The following is a 21,069-nucleotide window of genomic DNA, read 5'->3' on the forward strand; positions in this document are numbered from 1 at the left end:
AGTCTACGATTTCGCGAACAAAAATTTCAACAAAGTTGAATAGTAAAAACACATTCATAGAACTTTCCACATTAAGAACTTGTTTAGACAATAATTTATTCTACGTTTGCAACGGATCATTTTCTTGATTTAACCTATTTTATTTGAATGAAAAATTAAAATTAACGAGTTTACTTTATGCTATATTTTTATTACCACATGTGTACAATATCTCTTTTTATTTTTTTTTTAAGAAGTCGCTTAATGAATTATGCAAATAAGTTTTTAATAATTCAATCACAAAATAAAACTTATTTCTATAACGGCTATGAGATTAACTTTTGTATACATATATAATTCAATTTCTGGATTTCTATTGTAAATACTGTGTTGACACACGAATTAGCTATTGGCTATGCAATAATTTAGTGAAGTCAGCATAAGCCGATTCCAAATCAAATAGAAATTGACGGACCTGTGCTTCCGATAACTCATCGGAAGCATGCATATCGTTTAAAGTGCTGAGCCAAGTTTCTACTTTTTGCTTTGCTTCAAAATCTCTCGGAATCAATGAAAGGCGGTTCATATTATCAGCCAAATCTTTCACGTCTGGTTGTAAAGCATCCATTGTGTCCATCTTAAGTCGCAGTTTATCCATGATGGTTATGAAGAGGGACACTATTTCTGCTATACATTTGGATGTGTTCCCTTTATCATCTTTAATTGTAATAGGTCTATCTTCTCGTATTCTTTCCAAAGCTGCCGGGCAGTCTAATCGGAATTTTTTTACAAATATGTCTACACTGGGGTATTCATCACATTGAACTTGCTTGAATGCAACTTTGTATTGCACTAAATATTTGGAACAAGCTGCAGTATATTCCTGTGGAGTGATACAGTCGCGTATATACGCCTTCTCCAGCTGTTGAAGAGTATTGATGATCGCGTACAAATCAGCCATGTTGTCGTATTTTTCACGTTCACGAGCATTCCGATAGAGTTTGACCTCTTCATACAATTCGGGACAGTTATCTTGCATTGTGCTACTAACCAAAAAATAACAACGATATTATTTTCCAGGACAAAGGAATATAAATAGCAAAGAAAATTTTTCTAGTAGATGACGAATTAATTTAATGTTGATATTTTTAATGACAGATACAAGAAGTGGTGGAAATCAGTCATGGTGATAATATAATTTCACCATGAAAGGTTGCATTTTCTTTCTTCTGCACCTTCGCCAGTATTTTATACGTTTCGACCAAAATGATTTATTGAATTTTTAACTTTATCCTTATACCAAACTTTAAAACTAATATTTTCAAACAGCTTTAGTAATTTCTACTACCGAAATTCAATGCATTGAACGACTTTGTAATAAAACTAACACATACACACTTTGAGATTCCATAGCCCTATGCACAAGAAAAGAATGAACGATATCAAACGAATACGAGTTTCTGGTTTAGTTCTACGAAGCTTATCTTTAACACAATTATGTGGTAGATCTTTCTGTTAATTAACTGGTTATTTGCAATTGCAAATCCGTACCCACCTTCGCATAAGTTCTCGTAATATCAAAACAATATTGTTGTGTTGTGTAATACCATAAAGAGTAATATTTTGAGCAATACTGTGATCAAATGTTAGAGCTTTAAACTTTATAATATAAACATTAGCTTTCAGAGGGGCCAATAGTTATCAAAAGATTACCTATATCAGCAAATCTATGGGAACCTAACCAACCAATAAACATTATCATATTTCCGATAACAATTGTATAGTTGTTAAGCTTATATTTGTTAAACTTTACTTTTACAATTTTTGGGGGTATAAGGGTGATTTCACTAATCACTTGGATTTGACAATAAGTATAATCGGCCCTACTTGATGATACAGTCTGGGATACAATATGCACATATTTACATATGTGTATGTACATATGTGTTCAACGAAGAAGGATAAATAAGAAAATCTTGGAATAAATGAAATAAGTTAAGACTTATGGGGCGTATAATGTTTATATATGATTTGTATATTAAAATGTTATTAAATCATAAAAATACCACGTAGTATGAAATCGATAACAATTTCTTAGATAAGTTTTATTGAATAATGAATTTGGTTAAGAAAAAATGTTTAACCGTTTTGATTACTACTCGATGTTTTAAACAACAGTCTTCGGCATTGCGGGTTCTGGAGTGGACACACTTAGTTTCACTAATTCTAATTAAGTACAGATATAAAACAATGGTCTCGAATATATATAAAGCAGAGGTATGTACAAAGTTTTACATAAATCAGCTTTAGTTAGTTTATTAAAGTATTCTCGAAATAAATGTTGTCGTTTTACAAACACTGAAACAGTCCTAACTGGAATTTCATTTAATTTTTAGTTTTTAAATAAATGCAATCTGATAATACATATCGGTACTTAACTACACTGTGCTGCTTTTAAAAATATTTCATCCAGTCATAATGTTTTCAAACCTAAGTTTATTTTTATAGATCGTTACAGCGACGATCAATACAATTTAAATAGTAACTAGATTTTTTGCATTTAAAATATTGGAGCTTGGTCAACCAAGCGATAGCCTTGACCGGAATAGGTTTTAGGAGGGTAAACTACGAATAAACAAAGTTGCAGCATTGAAAGTAAACATCCAAGAAAGTTGGGTATCTGTTAATAAGATGTTTAGATAAATGTGTATTATAAAAAGTTGAAATATGTATATTACCTGTATAAAAGTATCCGATATGATAACGCCGTATATAACCCACAGTACAGACACCAAAAATGTCATTACAATTAGGGGGAAGGGTAAACTTTCGGAATTCTTTACACGTATCACATGTATTAACATAGTTAGAGGAGCTGCAAAGAAGCACACTGTAATAATACAGCACACCAAACCTATAAATAAAAAACTTTTAATATTTGCATTACTACAATTAAGTGTATGCACATACCCATCATACGAACTTTTTCCGCTTCGATTTCAATCAAATTAGTATAGTACCACACACCAAACAGAATAAACAAGACAATGCCAAATTGTCGCATAAAGGATTTTTTGTTGACTGAGAAAATATAGTACACCATTGTGTAGCATAGAAAAAGGAAGGATCCTATTATATTGACCAATATAACACTGCGTTCATCTGTGAGCATACCATAACGGAGCCAAAATGATGTTCTATGGAAGGTTTATAATATGTTTTTCAGTATTCACAATATGAGTATTTGAAAATTAATATTTACATATATACTCACGAAAGAAATCCACAAATAAAAGGTAGTCCAGACGATTCGCCGGTACTTTTCTTTTGTATGTATTTACGGCATATAATCCTAAAAAACACAAATGATTTCTCTCCATTGATATCATATACCTTATTTGAACTTACACGCCAGACAAAAATTGTAAAATCGTACTGACTACCGCTGTAGATTCCAGTAACACGTCGTATGTGGGAAGCGGCATATTCAGCGGTGGTTTAGATAGCCAATATGTACTAATGAATTTAAATAGATTCTGTTTATTTTTGGTATACTTTGTTTTAAAACAATATAGGAAGTTTTTAAACGTCCATTTGCTTTTAAAAATGAGAGTCGTGCATTTTAAATGATATATAAATTTTGTTTTGCTTTACGAATGTTACTTTTTCCAAGCCAATAGCTACGTCAACTGTTTTTATTTTGTTTTGCTTTATATTTCAATTTTGACATTGCACCATTTATTGCCCACTTTTGTTGTGCTAACAAGTGAATACTGGATGAAAACAAACCATGAGAAAAATAAACAGCTGTTTTGTGAGAATGCAAATATGTACATGAACTGTATCAGTAATCAGTATTATTGTTAAAGAATTTATTAAGAATAATAATTGTATTATTGTACATATAATAATAAAGTTAACACATTTTATATGCTGAAGTACGACACAGTTAAGCTGGACATTTGGAAATCACAGCGTGCAATGATAGTGAAAGTTAGGTAAAGAGTTATAATGCTAATAACTCCAGTGTCATAGTTATTATGCGGAATTCTACAAAGTTATTATACGACTCTTTGTTCGTGCTCAGGGTGCGAATAATGTATGTATTATTAAATTTGTACAATTAAATGTATTTATGTACTTGATTGCGAGTAAATGCATATTTTGTATTGCATGTAGCAGTCAGTAGCAAGTGCCAAAATTATAGGTGTTCTCTCATTTATTTCACCCCTGAACAGTAGTGAGCAAGAGTTCTCTCCAATAATTGGAAAGCACTACACGTGGTAACAAAATAATAACAATGCAATGGTGTTAGTGTTTCGAAAGAGTCTCACAACAGTCACAGCTGCTGAATGCGATATGAACTGATTGCGAATATGGTCCCAACTGACAGTCTGAATACCATGGATAACAGTCTGACTAAAGGCTCCCATAGTGGACAGTCGTGCCGCGGATTGAACCGCATATATATATATATATATATAATTACGTCTAGATTTCTGAACTTGAAAAAGTTATAAGGACAGATTTTTACAGAAATTTATTGTGCGAATAAATAAGAAAATTTAAAATAAATCGTAGAGAAGTATATGCTAGCTATACATAAGTCAAAAAAAGTAAAAACAAAGAACATAATTGTCCGAAACGATTCACAATCTGTATGCAACAATAAGTGCATAACAAAAGAAAACGTAACACTTATATTCTTGGGTAAAAGCATTACAATCCAAATAGCGAAATATGGAGTTGCAAATGACTGAACGTTTACATCCTCAAGATGGAGAACAACAAACAAAGAAATTGGAGATAATCCACGGCACTAAATCATCACTGCATGATACTTCGGGAGTACTTAAGGTATGTTCATTTGAGTTTTTGAATGTTTTTAAGGCCAAGTACATGAACCCCAGCATGTATGAGTTGTTTTGAAAGTGGATATACAGGAATACGCCTTCCTCTGTTTTCTAATAAATTTTTTACATGCAACTGGACCTTGTACCCTCTTAATTTGGTACATTATTGGTTCTCAGGTGCTCATTAACAAACAAAATTTAGCATTCGCTTCTCTCGATTTATGTATGTACATAGATATCGGTTTGTTTATAGATATTAATTCTTGTTTAATGTAAGCAAGAGTTTTTTTTATAAAGTAGTGCACATTCGAAACGATGAACTTGTAATTATTTATACATATGTGTGTATGTAAGTATGTATTTACATATGTTGGATGTAGGATTTAGAAACTGGGTGATTGATAAGCAATTTAGCCTTACAAAAAAAAAATTTAATTTGTTATTAACAAGTTTTTTGGTTTGGTGTTTTTGTTTTATTCTACTTTTTAAATTTTTATATTGAAAAAAGGTGTATGTGTACGTATATATGCACATATGTTAATTTAAACCTTTTATTTACAATACAAATATTACTAGTTGTACATATTAATATTATTTATACATTGTTTCAAACGACATTTTTAGGTTGGTTATTTTTCGAGGGTTAAAAAGTGGTATCTGATCAATATTTTACAACATTTTCTTACATACATATGTATTAGATTTTTCTGATATCATACATATATAAAGCAGAAAACATAAAAAATTAGTGAACTCAGACCCTAACATCGTTATAATAAACATGCTACATTAGTACATTTTCCAAAGTACCAAAGCACAAATAAAAAAATATTAAAAAATGCGTGAAAACACGACGCACTAAAAACATGCATACATACATATATGTACCTAGATCGAGAATAATTAATAATTATACTTTCTGTTTTGTTGGCAAATTTAATGAACAATTTATAGTGGATGTCAGCATTATTGCACAGTTATTGGCTAACATCGTGATAACCCCAAATCATCTACGCAAGTGTTTTTAAGATTATGTTTGATTTATATAATAAAAAATATGGCATTAAATTTATGTGACTTCGCCAATGTTTTTGTGTTGTGGATTGTGTATTGTGTACTGCTGCCTTTTGGTGAAATTAATGCTATGATTTTAACCTTAAATACACTTAAAGAGATTAAAATATTATAAATATAAATCAATTATTTATAAATTTTGTATATTAAAGTTATTTAAAGTTTCCTAAGTTAGTATCAAGTAGACAATTATCTCTACATATATTAATATATATATTAAATAACTGTTCAATGTCAAATCGACATAATTCGATGCCAAAACGAAAGGAAATTAAAGACTGAATATAGGAAACATTGGCTTTATTATTAAAAGAAAATTGTGACGTTACTTACTTATGAACTTTGTGTACTTTTAGAAAGCACAATGGAGCCCTTTGTTAGCATTAGTGGGATTTGCTACTACTCTCGGTGCTGCGGTTCCAGTGGGTTACTGTATTGGTGTTATCAATGCGCCGGCATCGGTAAGTTAATATGCATGCTTATTAAAATTATTGCTTTTTATTGCATTTTTTTCAATTTTCAATTTTCAATTTTTTATTGTTTATTACTATTTTTTGGTGCAGATTGTAAAGGTTTGGTGTAATGAGACTTTACACCATCGTTACGGTTCTAATCTGAGTGCTTCTGGTTTAGATTTGCTCTGGTCATCTGTGGTATCTATTTTCTTGATAGGCGGAGCTGTTGGCTCACTTGGAGGAGCTAAAGCAGCCAATAAATTTGGCAGGTCAGTTTCACAACAACACATTATCTGTCTAATAATTAACGAGATGCCATATAATATTGATGTGGTAACTGTGAAGTATTAAGTATTTGCTGTCATGCTTTCCACACTTTATGGTTTCTTCTTATCCTTGTGAAAGGATACATCATTAGTATGAGTATGCAAATTGAGGCTTTACGAAATATTATCAAAAATCAAACTTATGGTGGAGGTTATGTTAGTTTACAGATACATATATGTATATACATAGTATACATAAGTTTGGATTTGTACTCAGGTCCAATTAAAGCATTTCAATATGGTATTCTGGTTTTGTTTACTTTTTCTTGATTTAACTTTAGATATTACATCATATATTCTGCTTTCAAAATAAAAGAATCATTAATTATTTTGATTACAGAAAAGCTTGTTTTCTAATAAGCGGTGGACTTTTTACGTTTGGCGCAATTCTTTTCTTCTTTTGTCGTGCGGCTGGCTCCGTAGAAATGCTCTTCCTGGGTCGTTTGATAGTTGGTCTCGCCTCTGGTCTAACCACAGCCATACTACCAATGTATCTCACAGAGATCGCACCACTAGCGTTACGAGGAACTTTTGGGGTCTTGTGTTCGATGGGTGTGACCGGTGGCGTTGTGGTAGGACAGGTCTTTAGTTTGCGCTACATTTTTGGCACGGAGGAGCTATGGCACTATGCACTAAGCTTTTACATCATTTTAGTGGCTGTATGCTTCTTGCCTGCTTACTATTTTCCAGAAAGCCCAAAATACCTTTACATAGTGCGTAACGATCATGAGCTGGCTCGCAGTGAACTTCGTCGCTTATGCAAAGGACCCAATGCGGCCCTTGTGATTAAGCATGAAATTGATGAGATGGAAGTAGAAATGAATACTAAAGTACAAACCTGTAGCTTCTTTTCGGTGCTTAGAGACCCGACTCTGTTGTTGCCATTGATCATTGTATGCTCGTTCCATGGTGGTCAACAATTGTCTGGAATAAATGCGGTATGTGACAAATAATAAATATAATAGAAATTAATAAAAAATCCCTTACTAATAAATAATGTGTGATCTCCAATAGATATTCTACTATTCGGTATCAATATTTGAGAAAGCTGGTCTTTCTACAGCTGATGCGGAATGGGCGAATTTGGGTGCTGGCTGCCTGAATTTGTGTGTGGCCTTTTTAGGGCCCATGCTTATGTCAAAGCTGAATCGTCGCCCAGTGATGATGTTCTCTAGCGGAATTTGTTCTGTCTTCCTTTTTACTATCGCGTTTGTTTTGTATTTTATCGTAAGTTCTTGGGGATTTGCAATATAAATTTGATGATGTTATTAATTGAATGAAATCATTTCCTTTGCAGGATACTACAAGCTGGTTTCCGATTCTCTGTATTGTGTGTATTATGGGATATATCTTCTTTTATCAAATGGGCTTGGGACCTATACCATACTTCATTGGCTCAGGTGTGTATTTAGACGCCCTTTTACATACGAGTATTATGTATAGTTGTATATATTCTATTTTTATAGTTTATATACGAAATGAGCGTATGCATATACAAGCGTATTACATATGTATGTACGAAGTATATGCATACATTTTTATTGAATCACTATGATGCAGACACATTAAAGTTTACTGATTGCCACGCGCCGCAAACAATAAGACATTCGACATGGTCAGCATATTTTCAGTAATGAAATCAAGTTATTGACCTAAAGAGCGAGACATTTGATATTAAGTTGATTTTTTAATTGAATTCAATTGGATCGCCTGCATTGTTTTTACAGCTTTAGTGTTCACGTGATTTAATTGTAACGAAGTCACGTTTTATTTTTAGCATCATTGTGTTTTGTGGCCTACAGCTGTTTAATTTGAGTCAATTTGTGTGAGAGTAGTTATGTGTAGTATTAATATAAATGTATTATATCGTAGTTAAAGTATCGCCCCTAGTACTTGAAGTTTAATTGACTTTTTCGTTTTTTTTTTTTAATTAAGGCAGAAATAGTTGAGCGTAATAATTATTATTATATGGTATTTATTTTGTAGGAATGATTGCTTAAGACCAATTATCCTTGAGGAGAAAATTTATGAAATGTAGCTCCATTAAATATGCCACACTATTTATAAGTTAGGCCGAGGTATGGTAGCATTCCCGTATTGCTCAAATTATTATTAAGTGACAAATAGTCAAATATTAAGTTACTTATTGAAACGATATATTTATGTATTTCTTTCCAACAGAACTCTTCGAAGTCGCACCCCGTTCGGTGGCAATGTCGATGGGCAGCTTATCATCTTGGATATGCAATTTCACTGTCGGCATGACCTTCCCATCGCTGCAGAATGCATGGGGAGCTTTCGTATTCCTGCCATTCTGCATAACATGCCTGCTGCTCTTCCTGCTAACAAAGTTCTATTTACCAGAAACACGTGGGCGCGATCCGTCTGAGGTTGCGCCGTTGGTCGCCAAGGGTTTCCGCTCAAAAGTGAACTAAGCCATGAACACATTAGCTGGCGGCGTGCTCATCGTGATAAATGAACTGATATACAAATTGGTGTTTATATTAGATAAGTAGCAAATTTTTTATTGTAAAGTTCGATCGAGTATATGAAGTTGAAATGAATCATGTAATACATATGTATATAATCGCGCACAATGTTTTTTTAGCAAAAGGTGTTAAGTTTTAATAAACCATAATTCTATAAACGAAGAGAATGTTTGAAATGTTCACGGGTAAATCACATGAATTCGCACGTAGGCAACGCAGATACGAATTAAGATGTACATACATGATGTGTATGTACATATGTATGTGTTAATCACTTGAAGAACTCGAGTGAAAGAATTAAAACGCTATTTCTAGGATTAGTTTTGAGACCTTGAAAAATATATGTATATTAAAGCTTTATTTTAAAATGATTCGCACTCAACAATATATAAATATGTACTTGTGGGCTTCAGTGATAATAATGACACCATCCACATCTACTTCTGTCATATAAGTACCCGGAAATTCTCATTTTAAATGGATACAAATATAGAACAAAGAGTTTGTGTGAAATTTTGTGTTTTAAACGAAATTTCTTGTGCCGAAACGTTGGAAATGTTGAAAAAACATATGTATGTTATACTTGTATACATATGTATGTAAGTGTGTACTAAGTAAATGTGATCTTGAAAGTGGTCAACTTAGCAAAATATACTAGACGTTAAATATACTAATTTCTATATCTGACTGTGTGTACATACAAATGTATATGCGTAAATTTGGATCTGGGTTTCGTGTTAGTTACATATGTATACTTAAGGATACTAGAGACCTGATAAAAACTTTGACTTTATTCTGGGAGTGGAGAAATAAGGATCGATTTTCGGTCTTTAAGGTTTTATGAAATATGCATATGAATATCTAAAAAAATAAAAATAAAATTAGCATTAGGTACAAAATGGCGGCCACTGTGGCAATCTTCAGAATCAAATTTTTGAAGAGGGCATATCTGATTCTAGGGACATAAATTTCTTTTCATAACTCAAACTTCTTTAACTAAAAGTTCTCCATAATTCGAACTCTTGAATTGGCAATAGATGTCAAATTTCATAAAAAATTGATGCGAATAAAAAATATGATATGTATTACACTTACATGGATTGCATAAATCTTGTAACAAAGGTGTCAAGAGCCAAAGAATTGCGAATTGCAACAAACAAAATTACAGAAAACATGTTCTACCGTATGCACATAAACGTTTATCCAAAGTGAATAAATAAAACTGTATAAATCTATATTTGACCGATTTTTGAAATATTTTATGTTTTAATGAAAACTTCTAAAACTCGAAGTTTTTTTTTGTGGATTATAGTGATCCGAGTTAGGGAAATTCAACTGATGTACATATATTTTGCTAATAAAGAAGGTACTTTACATCAATTTTGGTAGTGAACCTTGGACTATTGCGGTATGTAACTTTTTTTCATTTCGCATTTGCACCACATTATTCATTTTAAGAAGTGCTAACCTTTATAATTAGCATGCAACAGCCGCTATTTTTCACGGAAACATGAAGTTTTTTTTCATTTCCATTAAATTTACATATATAATATATATGTACATATGCATGTATGTATATATGTATATATGTACATGCAATCATACATATCTACATATAAACATTTAAAATGCAAAAGAATCTCGATCAATTTACTTGTTCCTTTCTAAGAGGCGTTGGGAATTTTGGCGTTTTAGCGGGTTAGCATAATTGGACTTTAGTAAGCATGAGCGAGTTTATTTAGCACAGGTTTAACTTACATACATACGCAAATCCACCTGCTATGAAATACCTAATTCGCCGCTCTGAATCAGAGAACATATACATACGTAAGTATATATATTCCCTGTCTGAATCTACATTTTACCAAAGAATGTATAATAATATATAAATATTATACATTCTTTGATTATACATTCTTTGTCTACATTCTACTTTGCTCCTAGCATACTTTTAGGCGTAATACAATTGTCTTCTAACGACCTTTAAAGTATTAGCCAGGCACCAATTCTCTGTAAAATCGCAAGTTTACCCTGTGATTCGGTATACTTTCTAAATGCAAGTGAAGAAAACGAAACCAATCTGCCAAAGCAGGACTGTTCAGCTCATGACCCACTAATTAATTTTGCCGTAAATATTAAAGCACTTATATAGCGAGGCGTAAATCCGTAAATCTTCCGCTAAACTTTTCTCTCGAAAACTCCTAATGCCGGCTCATCGGATGTTGACTCGCCTACGTCTCGCCACCCTAAATCAAGGCGGAAATGATGAGGACTTGCAGAGTTTAGTTTTTGTTCGTCAAGAGAGAACTTTACTTTTCACTTCCAAAGTAGCACCTGTTGGCAAGAGTTATCCTGCGTTGGATTTCGAGGCTGACATTGTTATTGGTGTTAATACTACTTCCAAGGTATACGAATTTATCCTGACTATGACTTCAAAGTTATGACTGTCAACAGTGACGTGTGAGCCAAGACGCGAATGCGCTGACTGTTTGTTTGATTACAGGCGATATTTCGTCTTGTCCTCATCCACCATCAGACCCATTCACCTCGCTTTCTTATCCAGTCTGGAAAAAGCAAAACTAACGGCGCGTTTGTTGCTTCCAATGACATCAATATCATCGGCGTACGCCAGCAGCTGCACACTCATTTAGAAGATTGTTCCTCCTCTATTCAGCTCTATATCGCGTATTATTTGTCCCAGCATCAGGTTAAAGCATTTAAATCGATGAAAATGTAGTGTGTATCGATACGTTTCTCTCGAGTCTTTTCAAGTTTTGGCGCATGGTGAATTCTGATCCATGATGGATTTTCCAGATCTAAAGTCACACTGATCAGGTCTAATCGGTACGTTGACAGTGAGCTTTAGTCTTTCACACAATACGCTCGACAGGATATTACCACACCATAGCTTACTGTAGTGAAGCTTGTGACAAATCGCTCTATGAACATGGCTAGCTACTTCCCATCTAAAATCTTGTGATTTCAACAAAGATACCGACAGATTCAGTAGAATCCTATCGTTATTACGATGGTTTGAATTCAATATGATTGTGTGGCACTGAGATACTCGTCTATCAGAACTTGGATTATACTACAATGCAAATGGATCTGTGGCAAATACACAGTTTCGCTGAAAATCTATACTTGTACGAGTATGAATATCCGGAATACCGATAAAACTCAACCAATAATAGTTCCGTACGTAATATAAATACATTCTTACATTTGTATGTACATTCATATTAACAAGAATGTTTTCCAAATTTCAATTATTAGCATTCTACTGCTAGATATGTATTATATCTATATATATGTATATGTATGTATATATATTTGCTATGCACTGATATATGTATGTACATATGTACATATCAATATGAGAAGTGTATGTATATGTGAAGCCTTCACAGTGTATAATACTCGCAAATGTTAACTAACAATAGTAATAAGTAAACAATCGTGAGATATTAGTTATTACGCGCGGATCGACCGAAGCTGGAACTGGGTACTCGGTACTTGTATACCTATATAAGCGCACCGGTCGTATTTAACATTGCACAGAAGTTACTGGCGCGCGAATCAGAAAGAACTCACAGGTTGACAAAATTCAGTCGGTAAAAAGTAACAACAAAAACAAAAACAAAAGCACGGAAATAATAAAGCGAAAAAAGCAAAACACAAACTGTGTACACTGATTGTCAACATAAAAAGGTGATTGGTACGCGCGTCGATCGCATTTATATATCGGAAGTGCAGTGAACAATATCTAAAATATAAAAAAATAGTAAAATTAATATGCACCTACTCACGTCAAAAGTAAACATAATATAAAATAAAATCATAAGCACACCAATAAAAAATATCTAGATATCGATGCAATATATATATTATTGTATAATAGTGAAGGAGAACATTGCAAGTGATTAATTCTGAAGTGCCACGAGTTGATAAGAGTTTGTGAAACAGCAAAATTGTCCAAAGTGTCCAAGGAAAGACCCAGAAGACCCAGCGAGCGCAGCGCAATAACCAGCATAAATGGATAGCAAATTGGAGAAAAATGAGGCCGGCGTAAGTGTCATTGTCAGTTTGCGGACAGTTTGAATGAACCAAAGAGAGCCTTGGTTCTAAAAACAAAACAAAAGTATATTCTTAGTTATTTGTCGGTCAAATCGCGTCACGATATTTTATGTACTAAAAGTTTTCTGAAATAAAGCAAAAATTCAATTATTAATTGTTATTACATGGCCGTAACAAAATAAGTCAGAGTGAAAAAACACTTGCACGAGTAAATGAAACACTGAGGCATTTCACTGATTAAGCCTACGTTCGCCTATTTGTACCATCCGCATAGAACTATGTATGGCAATTGCCTTCCAAACAAATTGTGGAACCTCTAATATTCCAAACTATCTTCGAATATTTATCGTGCAGCTCATTCGAATTCTAAAAATGTATGTTGACCGATAGCTCTTTATCGGTCCTTATTCTCCGCGGATTAGTTCCTTGCTTTTAATTTGTTCATAAATATCCACATGCGTTTTTCCAGTGCTTAGTAGTTTCTAATGGCATCGTAAAGAATAGGCGAAAAGCTTAGAATCATGACGCAAAAACTTAAAATACATACACTTACATACATATCGCTCATTTACATGAATAGTGTCACAACTCAAAAATGTCGATTTTTCAGGAGAGCGGTTTAAAGTTTTCAATTATCTCTTATTTAACAAATATAGAAAAATGCCATAATGCCATTGTTAATAAAATGATGAGCATAAGTGAATTAAAAAGAGTGTACTGAATGCCGTAGGCATCAATATGAAATTTATATTTGTGAAAAATATAAATCAATTTCACTGTCTTCAGGTAAATGTGTCGTTATTCCTGAAAAAATCAACGTGAAAATTTAATTCCCTTTTCACAAATATCGTTCTAACACAAAATATTCACGCTGTGACAATATGTGTTGTAACACAAAATATGTCTTTCTTTCTAAAAAAAATCCGTGTCTAATTCTGGCGCAACTGAAATGTCTCGTTGTTGTGCTTAAAAAATAATGCAACATAACAAGTTTAATAACGGCATATTCTTATTTCACGGTTTATTTTCCTACGCATCGGAATGAAATTTTTATACAACATGGAGGATGAAATTGTGCACTTTTCTGCATACTCAACTCAAAAATCGAGTTTTTAGAGTTATGACACTATTCATGTAAAAGAGCGATATGCAATATTTCTGCTAGAAAAGGTGACTTCCTGATGTTTAAATGTATACCTCTTTTGTTCCAAAGTAATGTTACACAACAGTATGTTTAAATCTGCTAAAATATAGACGATGATTTAAAATTGCTTGAGAAAGTGGTCCGCTTTTAAAATTTTTAAATTTGGGCGGAACGTGAATCGAGGATGCAAACTACAGAGTGGTAGTAGCGCACTCAAATAATTGAATACCCTAGTAAATAGATAATAAGGATAAAGTAAAAGTCAATTTTATGACGTTCATACAGAATTTGGGAAGCATGTTACTACTTGAACTCTGATATTTTGCATTTTTCAAAATATTGGAACATTGGAATTCGAAGCGAAAACGCAAAAAGTCACGTTCTAGTTCTAGTATTTGGGGTAACTGTATTCAGTTCTGCGCAATACAAGTTAAGAGAAAAGTAAATTAATACAATTATCAGTACTTTATCGAATTTTTTAAATTAAATACACATTCATAATTGTTATTGTAATAGCAATTAAGGCAGAGTGACACTGGAGAAATTTCCCATCAGCCCCTCGGAAAAGGCCTAATACTTTTATAACCGTCTGCCAAACACCTGGAAAAGTGTCAATTGCAAATAACTACATGCATATGTATGTATACATATGTATTCTAATACATAGAGTTGTTATAGCTCATCTAAGAAAGAAAAATTGTTATCTGTTGCTCATACGCAATGTTGGCCTGAAAATGTAAATAAAATTGCTGACGCATTGAATTGGGATACTCCTGCATATATATATATATATATATATAGAAGTTATATATTGATCATTACCGTTACTCTAATAAGCTCTCGAGTATTTTGACAAACATAAATGTTTAAGGGGACCCAGTAGATAATTAGGAAAGTCCTCAAATGAGCACTTCAATTTTACAAGTGTTTCAGGGGTGAACGGTACTCTTGTTATCTACCGTATAATTGTATTGAAATTTCTAACAAATTTCTTAATTAACATCCTCAACTTTGTTCATAATAATTTGCTTTAATAAAGTACTCCCACGCTTACACTTGAGCTTGAACGTAAATGAAGCTCACTTACGGGTATAAAAATAAACAAAATTTATATGTGCCACTTATGGACTGTCTGTGATTTGTATTTACACACGAATAAATATGTAGATGTTCATATGTATATGTGTTTTAGTAAGTAGGGAAGATTGGCGAAACAACCTTCGAATGTTATAAATCATTGAGCTGTAAGTGTTACTAGTTTTAAGAGAATCTGGTCAGATTTAGTCTATTCATAAAAGCAATGATCTATAGTACAATTAACTAGGAAAATTTTATTAATTTCCATTAAGTATTTACTTTCATTCGCTTAATTATTTTTTGACATTTCCACATTTGAAATGGAATGCAAGCATTTTCATGATAAAAACTAGTTTATATTTTTGTATATATATATATTATATATAACTGGTCCCATAAACTTAGTTTATGGTTTATTAACGGCATACAATTATTAGAACTCTAAATTTGAATAAAATGTTGAATACTTAAAGTGGCAATTCATATGACAGTATTTAATTGATAATTAACATTTACCCATATTTATAAGTAAAAATCTTTAAATTGTTGAATTTATAAAAGCAATAGCTTATTTAATATAAATTTTCATCTAGTTTCTTATCAGCTAATTAAATCTACTAAATCTGAAATTGCCCATATTATTCGCCTTCGCTTCCACATCTCTATTGGTAAAACGCTTGCCATTCCGGACCATGTGATTTATACCCATTGCATATTCACTTCTTTACATCATATTCATACACATATTGTATCTATTATATATAAAGTCTCGGTGTAATCTATATCGTTAGGTGAACACAAATTGAGTATTCCGAGTGAAATCCGATCCGATCGGTATAAAAGATCAATAAGGCATTTACGATTATTTAAACCAGTTTGTAAATCAATGAACTATTAAAATAAACTATATAATTAAATGGCAAATGAAAAGGAACTAAAGTAAAATCCCCCACATTCTACATTTACACTTAGGTAAGGGTATTTAGTTAATTCATACAAACCAATTAGAGCTTAAGTAAATGAGCAAATCAGAGTCTGCTCAACGTTTTATCTATCTGGCTGAGTGTGAAATAAATGTATAAAATCTGCAAATGAGACATAATGTCAAATGAAAGTTTGCATTGCGCAGCCACAACGCATATTTTTTAAATACTCGACCACTGCCATGTGAATTGACTATTGCGCTTTAAAAACTTGTTTCTTCAATAAACGTCATTCTCACTTTGCTCTAAGTGCACTGATGTAATTTTTACCTTATTTTTTTCCATCTTTCCAATATCATCAGTTAAGCTGTTTATGTAGAAATTCGGCTCGTGCCTGAGGTTAAATCTGTTAACGTACCTAAAGGCAGTGAAAAGTTCATATCCCTACAAAATTTAGAAGCATGTGCATGCAAACTCGTCTGTGACTGTACTTAAATGTGTGGTTGTGCAACAGACATTAATCACATTCGGTCTGGCTGTAATCTGGGGAAGCGGGTGCATAGTCAATGTGGTGGCCTCACGTTTTTACGAACGTTGATTTCGTACAATTGACGGAGGTGAATACTCGTATACTTGAAGAGCAATTGGCGAGGTCGCAAGGTGGAGATTGGAGAACAATTACAATTACAACCAGCACACACCAAATGCAATTGCTGTTAATTCTACAAGAACAGTTGAAATATTGTAAATATTTATGACCGCTAATCAATCAATGGCGCTGGGAAATTATTGACCGCGATCAAGTGAATACCCTATCAGTCGTACTTGGGAATAAATACCTTCATATTTACTTGAATTATTCATCGGTACATTAAACCGTACATAATTACACATAATTGGCATATTGAATGTACATAAATAAATAAAGGGATTTGAGTTGAGTGCAATGTTTAGAAGTCAATTACGGTTTGGTTAGCATCTACATTGTAAAAAAAATGATTTACTACTATGTGGAATTATTTTATTATGGTTATTATTTTTGCAAATTATCTTTTTTCTCTCGGTTAACAACATAAAATACTCTACGAGTTGTGAGGAATGTGAGACATGTAGACATATGTATGTTTATCGAGACGCCCGCAATAATTTGTTACAAAGGCATGACCTTGGAAAATTCTACTTAGAAATAAAGAGGATAGATGAGTTTCACAGTGTCATTGGACTGACTAAAATTTTTGAACGGTTCCGTTAATACATTGATTTCCATCAGTCTGTATTATGCTCCTAGTGTTGTAAAATCAGGAGTTGTCGAATGGTTGATGCATTTCTTGAATATCATTTGCCTATCAGTTTTTGTTTTTGTTGGTTTGTGAGTTCCATCATTAAATTTTGCCACTAAAGTTTTAAGTGTACTGTTAAATGGGCGTAATCATCGAGAGTCCAGTGACAAGTTCTAATACAGTCATTATAAAGGGTGTTCACAACTTAAATCCACTTGTACGATATGTTCCGGAGCAATTCGGATGGGTCAGTCGTAATTGGAGTTAATATTGTATTTACACACATTTATATTTTAGACTCAACGTAAAGGTTGGACGCCTCTTTTGGCATGGGTTTGTTTTGCAACGACTCTTGGTACCGCGATCCCCGTTGGATATTGTCTTGGAGTTATGAATACACCCGCCGAGGTAAATATATACCTTGTTGGACAAATATGAAAATAGAAGATGTATTCATATAAGGTGTTTTTTGGTCCTTATTTATTTATAGTATATTAAATCCTGGTGTCTCGATGCATTTGCGATACGTTACAACGAGCAATTGAGTTCAGCACAAGTCGATCTACTTTGGTCGGCGATCGTGTCTATATTTCTTATAGGCGGAATTTTCGGGTCATTCATAGCTGGAAGTTTTTGCAATCGATTTGGAAGGTAAGCCATAATTTCAACACATATATATCCTTCAGGAATTCAAAGTTCATTCTTTCTACGTATGACTAATTGATTTCATTGTTGTGGCATATCTATAAATAATCTCTGCGCGTATTCACAGAAAAGGATCACTGCTGGTTAGCGCATTCCTATTGACCCTCTCCGGCATTCTTCTACACTTTTGCCGAATGACAAATTCGGTGGAGATGCTCTTAATTGGACGCTTTACCATTGGTGTCGCTGCTGCAATTACCTACACCGTCCATCCGATTTACCTGCTGGAGATTTCGCCAACTCACCTGCGCGGCAGTGCAGCCGTCTTCACATCGATCGGCGTCACAGGCGGTATTTTCGTTGGACAAATTTTCAGTCTGCAGCAGGTTTTCGGCACCGAAGACCTATGGGAGTTCGCACTTAGTTTCTATACAGTGTTTGTAGTGGTTAGTTTCCTTCCGGTCTATTGGTATCCGGAATCGCCACGTTGGCTTTATTTGATGCGTCAAGATGAGCCAGCGGCACGCAAGGAACTGCAACGTTTGCGCGGCAAGAATTCCGATGAGTGTGTGAATGCCGAAATAGCGGATATGAAAGAATTGGTCGCATATGCAAACACAGAGAAAATTGGTTTTTTGGCAGTTGTGAAGAATCCCGAATACTTGTTACCACTAGTGATCTGCTGCTCATTTCCACTGTGTCAACAACTGAGTGGCATTAATGCCATATTCTTCTACTCGGTGAGAATCTTCATGAAGGGCGGCTTTTCGCTGGAGATTGCAACGTGGATGAATTTTGGAGCAGGCTTTTTGAATTTAGTATTCGCTAGCGTAAGTCCGTTAATGGTGCAAAATTTTGGACGTCGTTCGCTAATGATGTTTTCAGCTGGCGGCTGCGGACTATCGCTCTTCGGCATGGCCTTTGCCTTGAATTACATTGTGAGTATTCATATGCACTTGTATGCATAGATATGTATATATTAACCTAATAATTTGCTCTCCAATCTCTTAGGACCTTGTTAGTTGGTTGCCTATTCTTTGCATTGCCTTTATTGCTTCGTTCATATTCTTTTTCAATGTGGGCTTGGCGCCTGTGCCATATTTTGTGGGCGCAGAACTCTTTGAAGTCGAGTCGCGGTCGGTGGCCATGTCGATGGGCAACTTCTTTTCCTGGAGTGGCAACTTTATGATTGGAATGTTCTTTCCCATGTTGGAGGCTGTTTGGGGCTCTTATGCCTTCTTACCATGCGCGGCGATGTGCCTGTATTGTTTTCTGCTGACGTGGCGTTACCTGCCCGAGACTCGCGGAAAAGATGTTGCTGACGTCAAGCCTTTAATGGCTAAGGGTTTCCGTTCCAAAGTGCATTGATGAACTACTTTAAATTCAAGTAAACTAAGAGTCTACAAGTGTGTATATAAATCGCTGCGAGTGCTTTCATAATGACATTCCTAGAGGTTTAACGTAAGATGTGCTAGTATTAAGAGGGTGCATATATTATCTTATATGCACACATTTATCTATAGTTATTTATTTATGCCTTCCTACTGCAAGCTTCAATTCATATCTTTCTCATGGATTCAGAATCTACCCATGTACCTATGTATGTATATATAGTTATGTAAAGTGTTAATTGCCAAACATTGTTAAGTTTAAAAATAAAATTTGTCAAAAATGCAAGTTTGTGAAAGTTTATATGGGAGCCGACAGTTATTTACTTGTTCAAATGGGTTGGGTGGCAAAAGTGAAGCTGTTCTTAAACTTTATAATTACGAGAATACTACACGCCAGTAGACTGAGGGTTCCTTTCACTGTAGAAACTGAAGAGAGAAGGTAGAAGAAGAAGAAACTATAACACACCATCTATGCGGATGTAAGGCTCTGTACAGAAGAAGAATCGCAACTATCGGACGCGGTTTCCTCGATGATGTGGGCGAAGTTACACATATCAAACTATGTGAATTATTTCATTTTATCAAATCCACAGGGTGGTTCACAGAGGACTCAATGGTGTGAGGGATCTTAGTCCCGGTAGTGGAACAAGGGGCTTCTCAAAGGCCTAGGTGCGTCGACAGACAAACACGTAACCTAACCTAATACTTATACTACCGACATGACTTCTTGTAAGGGGTTTCCAACGCACAATTAAAACTAGTAGGCAAAAGGTAAGCATATATCCGCCTACTGTCATTATGTTTTATTTTAATTTGATCCAATCAATTGGAGCCTTTTTGATATCAAGATAATTTTGTTTCCATAATCATAATGAATCACTTTAGCTTTGATACGGCGCTGTGGAAATATGGACAAGATTGGGTAAATCAGTATATGGAGCAATAAATGATTTGCGTTTTATGATTCAATATGTATGCACATAGAAATACATCCATTGTTTTATATATATATATTAATATGACGTTACGTTATTGCTTGGTTGACTTTGCGACTAATGGAGACAGACTGCACAGTCTGCAAAAGACGCATCAACTCATTAATGTCAACAACTTCAAATAAAACAACGATTCGTAATCAGAACTTGGATAAAAGTCCGAATATAAATATGTTGTCATATGTATGTATGTAGATAAGTGCAGCAATGCTTAGATTTTATTATAGCTTTGTGGCGAAAAAAACAAACAACAGCTTTAAAATTATTTACTAAATTTTGTCAGATTATATGGTATGTGTGAACAAATGCGACGCTCTGTGTGATTTAAGCTGTAATAACATCGCTGACAAAATGAAATCGG

The 21,069-nt window shown here is 33.8% G+C and overlaps 4 protein-coding genes across 5 annotated transcripts; 2 read left to right on the plus strand and 2 right to left on the minus strand.

Moving 5' to 3' along the window:
- Window positions 1–161: 161 nt before the first annotated feature.
- Window positions 162–1,149, minus strand: LOC105221345 (vacuolar protein sorting-associated protein 28 homolog). Its single transcript, XM_011198248.3, has one exon. It carries the CDS (start codon window positions 1,016–1,018, stop codon window positions 386–388), a length of 633 nt encoding a protein of 210 aa, XP_011196550.2. The 5' UTR covers window positions 1,019–1,149; the 3' UTR covers window positions 162–385.
- Window positions 1,150–2,123: 974 nt separating this feature from the next.
- Window positions 2,124–9,343, plus strand: LOC105221498 (solute carrier family 2, facilitated glucose transporter member 3). 2 transcript variants are annotated; one of them, XM_029037636.2, is made up of 7 exons: window positions 2,124–2,256; window positions 6,263–6,367; window positions 6,470–6,630; window positions 7,028–7,625; window positions 7,702–7,914; window positions 7,985–8,087; window positions 8,869–9,343. In XM_029037636.2, exons 1-7 carry the CDS (start codon window positions 2,230–2,232, stop codon window positions 9,120–9,122), a joined length of 1,461 nt encoding a protein of 486 aa, XP_028893469.2. In that variant the 5' UTR covers window positions 2,124–2,229; the 3' UTR covers window positions 9,123–9,343. The 2 variants fall into 2 exon arrangements, with proteins under 2 accessions (XP_028893469.2, XP_028893470.2); XM_029037637.2 differs by lacking the exon at window positions 2,124–2,256 and adding an exon at window positions 4,375–4,836.
- LOC105221346 (sugar transporter SWEET1) lies at window positions 2,236–3,687 on the minus strand. The gene is made up of 5 exons (XM_011198249.3): window positions 3,388–3,687; window positions 3,254–3,331; window positions 2,950–3,176; window positions 2,718–2,893; window positions 2,236–2,659 (listed from the first exon to the last, which is right to left on the minus strand). The coding sequence occupies exons 1-5, from the start codon at window positions 3,462–3,464 to the stop codon at window positions 2,540–2,542; spliced, it is 678 nt and encodes a 225-aa protein (XP_011196551.1). The 5' UTR covers window positions 3,465–3,687; the 3' UTR covers window positions 2,236–2,539.
- A 3,405-nt stretch (window positions 9,344–12,748) lies between the features above and the next one.
- LOC114805378 (solute carrier family 2, facilitated glucose transporter member 1) lies at window positions 12,749–19,999 on the plus strand. The gene is made up of 5 exons (XM_029046347.2): window positions 12,749–13,244; window positions 17,975–18,085; window positions 18,168–18,328; window positions 18,450–19,260; window positions 19,334–19,999. Exons 1-5 carry the CDS (start codon window positions 13,212–13,214, stop codon window positions 19,688–19,690), a joined length of 1,473 nt encoding a protein of 490 aa, XP_028902180.1. The 5' UTR covers window positions 12,749–13,211; the 3' UTR covers window positions 19,691–19,999.
- Window positions 20,000–21,069: the final 1,070 nt, after the last annotated feature.

Source organism: Zeugodacus cucurbitae, chromosome 6 (genome assembly GCF_028554725.1).
Source record: "Zeugodacus cucurbitae isolate PBARC_wt_2022May chromosome 6, idZeuCucr1.2, whole genome shotgun sequence".
NCBI classification, from domain to species: Eukaryota; Metazoa; Arthropoda; class Insecta; order Diptera; family Tephritidae; genus Zeugodacus; species Zeugodacus cucurbitae.

Excerpts from the sequence above, each read along its gene's own strand:
- LOC105221345 (XM_011198248.3), bottom strand. The coding sequence starts at position 1,018 with ATGCAAGATAACTGTCCCGAATTGTATGAAGAGGTCAAACTCTATCGG.
- LOC105221346 (XM_011198249.3), bottom strand. The coding sequence starts at position 3,464 with ATGCCGCTTCCCACATACGACGTGTTACTGGAATCTACAGCGGTAGTC. Across the intron at positions 3,177-3,253 it reads TTTATTTGTGGATTTCTTTC|AACATCATTTTGGCTCCGTT; the intron begins GTGAGTATATAT and ends AACCTTCCATAG. Across the intron at positions 2,894-2,949 it reads GGAAAAAGTTCGTATGATGG|GTTTGGTGTGCTGTATTATT; the intron begins GTATGTGCATAC and ends TTTTATTTATAG.
- LOC105221498 (XM_029037637.2), top strand. The coding sequence starts at position 4,720 with ATGGAGTTGCAAATGACTGAACGTTTACATCCTCAAGATGGAGAACAA. Across the intron at positions 7,626-7,701 it reads AATTGTCTGGAATAAATGCG|ATATTCTACTATTCGGTATC; the intron begins GTATGTGACAAA and ends GATCTCCAATAG. Across the intron at positions 8,088-8,868 it reads ACCATACTTCATTGGCTCAG|AACTCTTCGAAGTCGCACCC; the intron begins GTGTGTATTTAG and ends TCTTTCCAACAG.
- LOC114805378 (XM_029046347.2), top strand. The coding sequence starts at position 13,212 with ATGGATAGCAAATTGGAGAAAAATGAGGCCGGC. Across the intron at positions 13,245-17,974 it reads TGGAGAAAAATGAGGCCGGC|ACTCAACGTAAAGGTTGGAC; the intron begins GTAAGTGTCATT and ends TTTATATTTTAG. Across the intron at positions 19,261-19,333 it reads CCTTTGCCTTGAATTACATT|GACCTTGTTAGTTGGTTGCC; the intron begins GTGAGTATTCAT and ends CCAATCTCTTAG.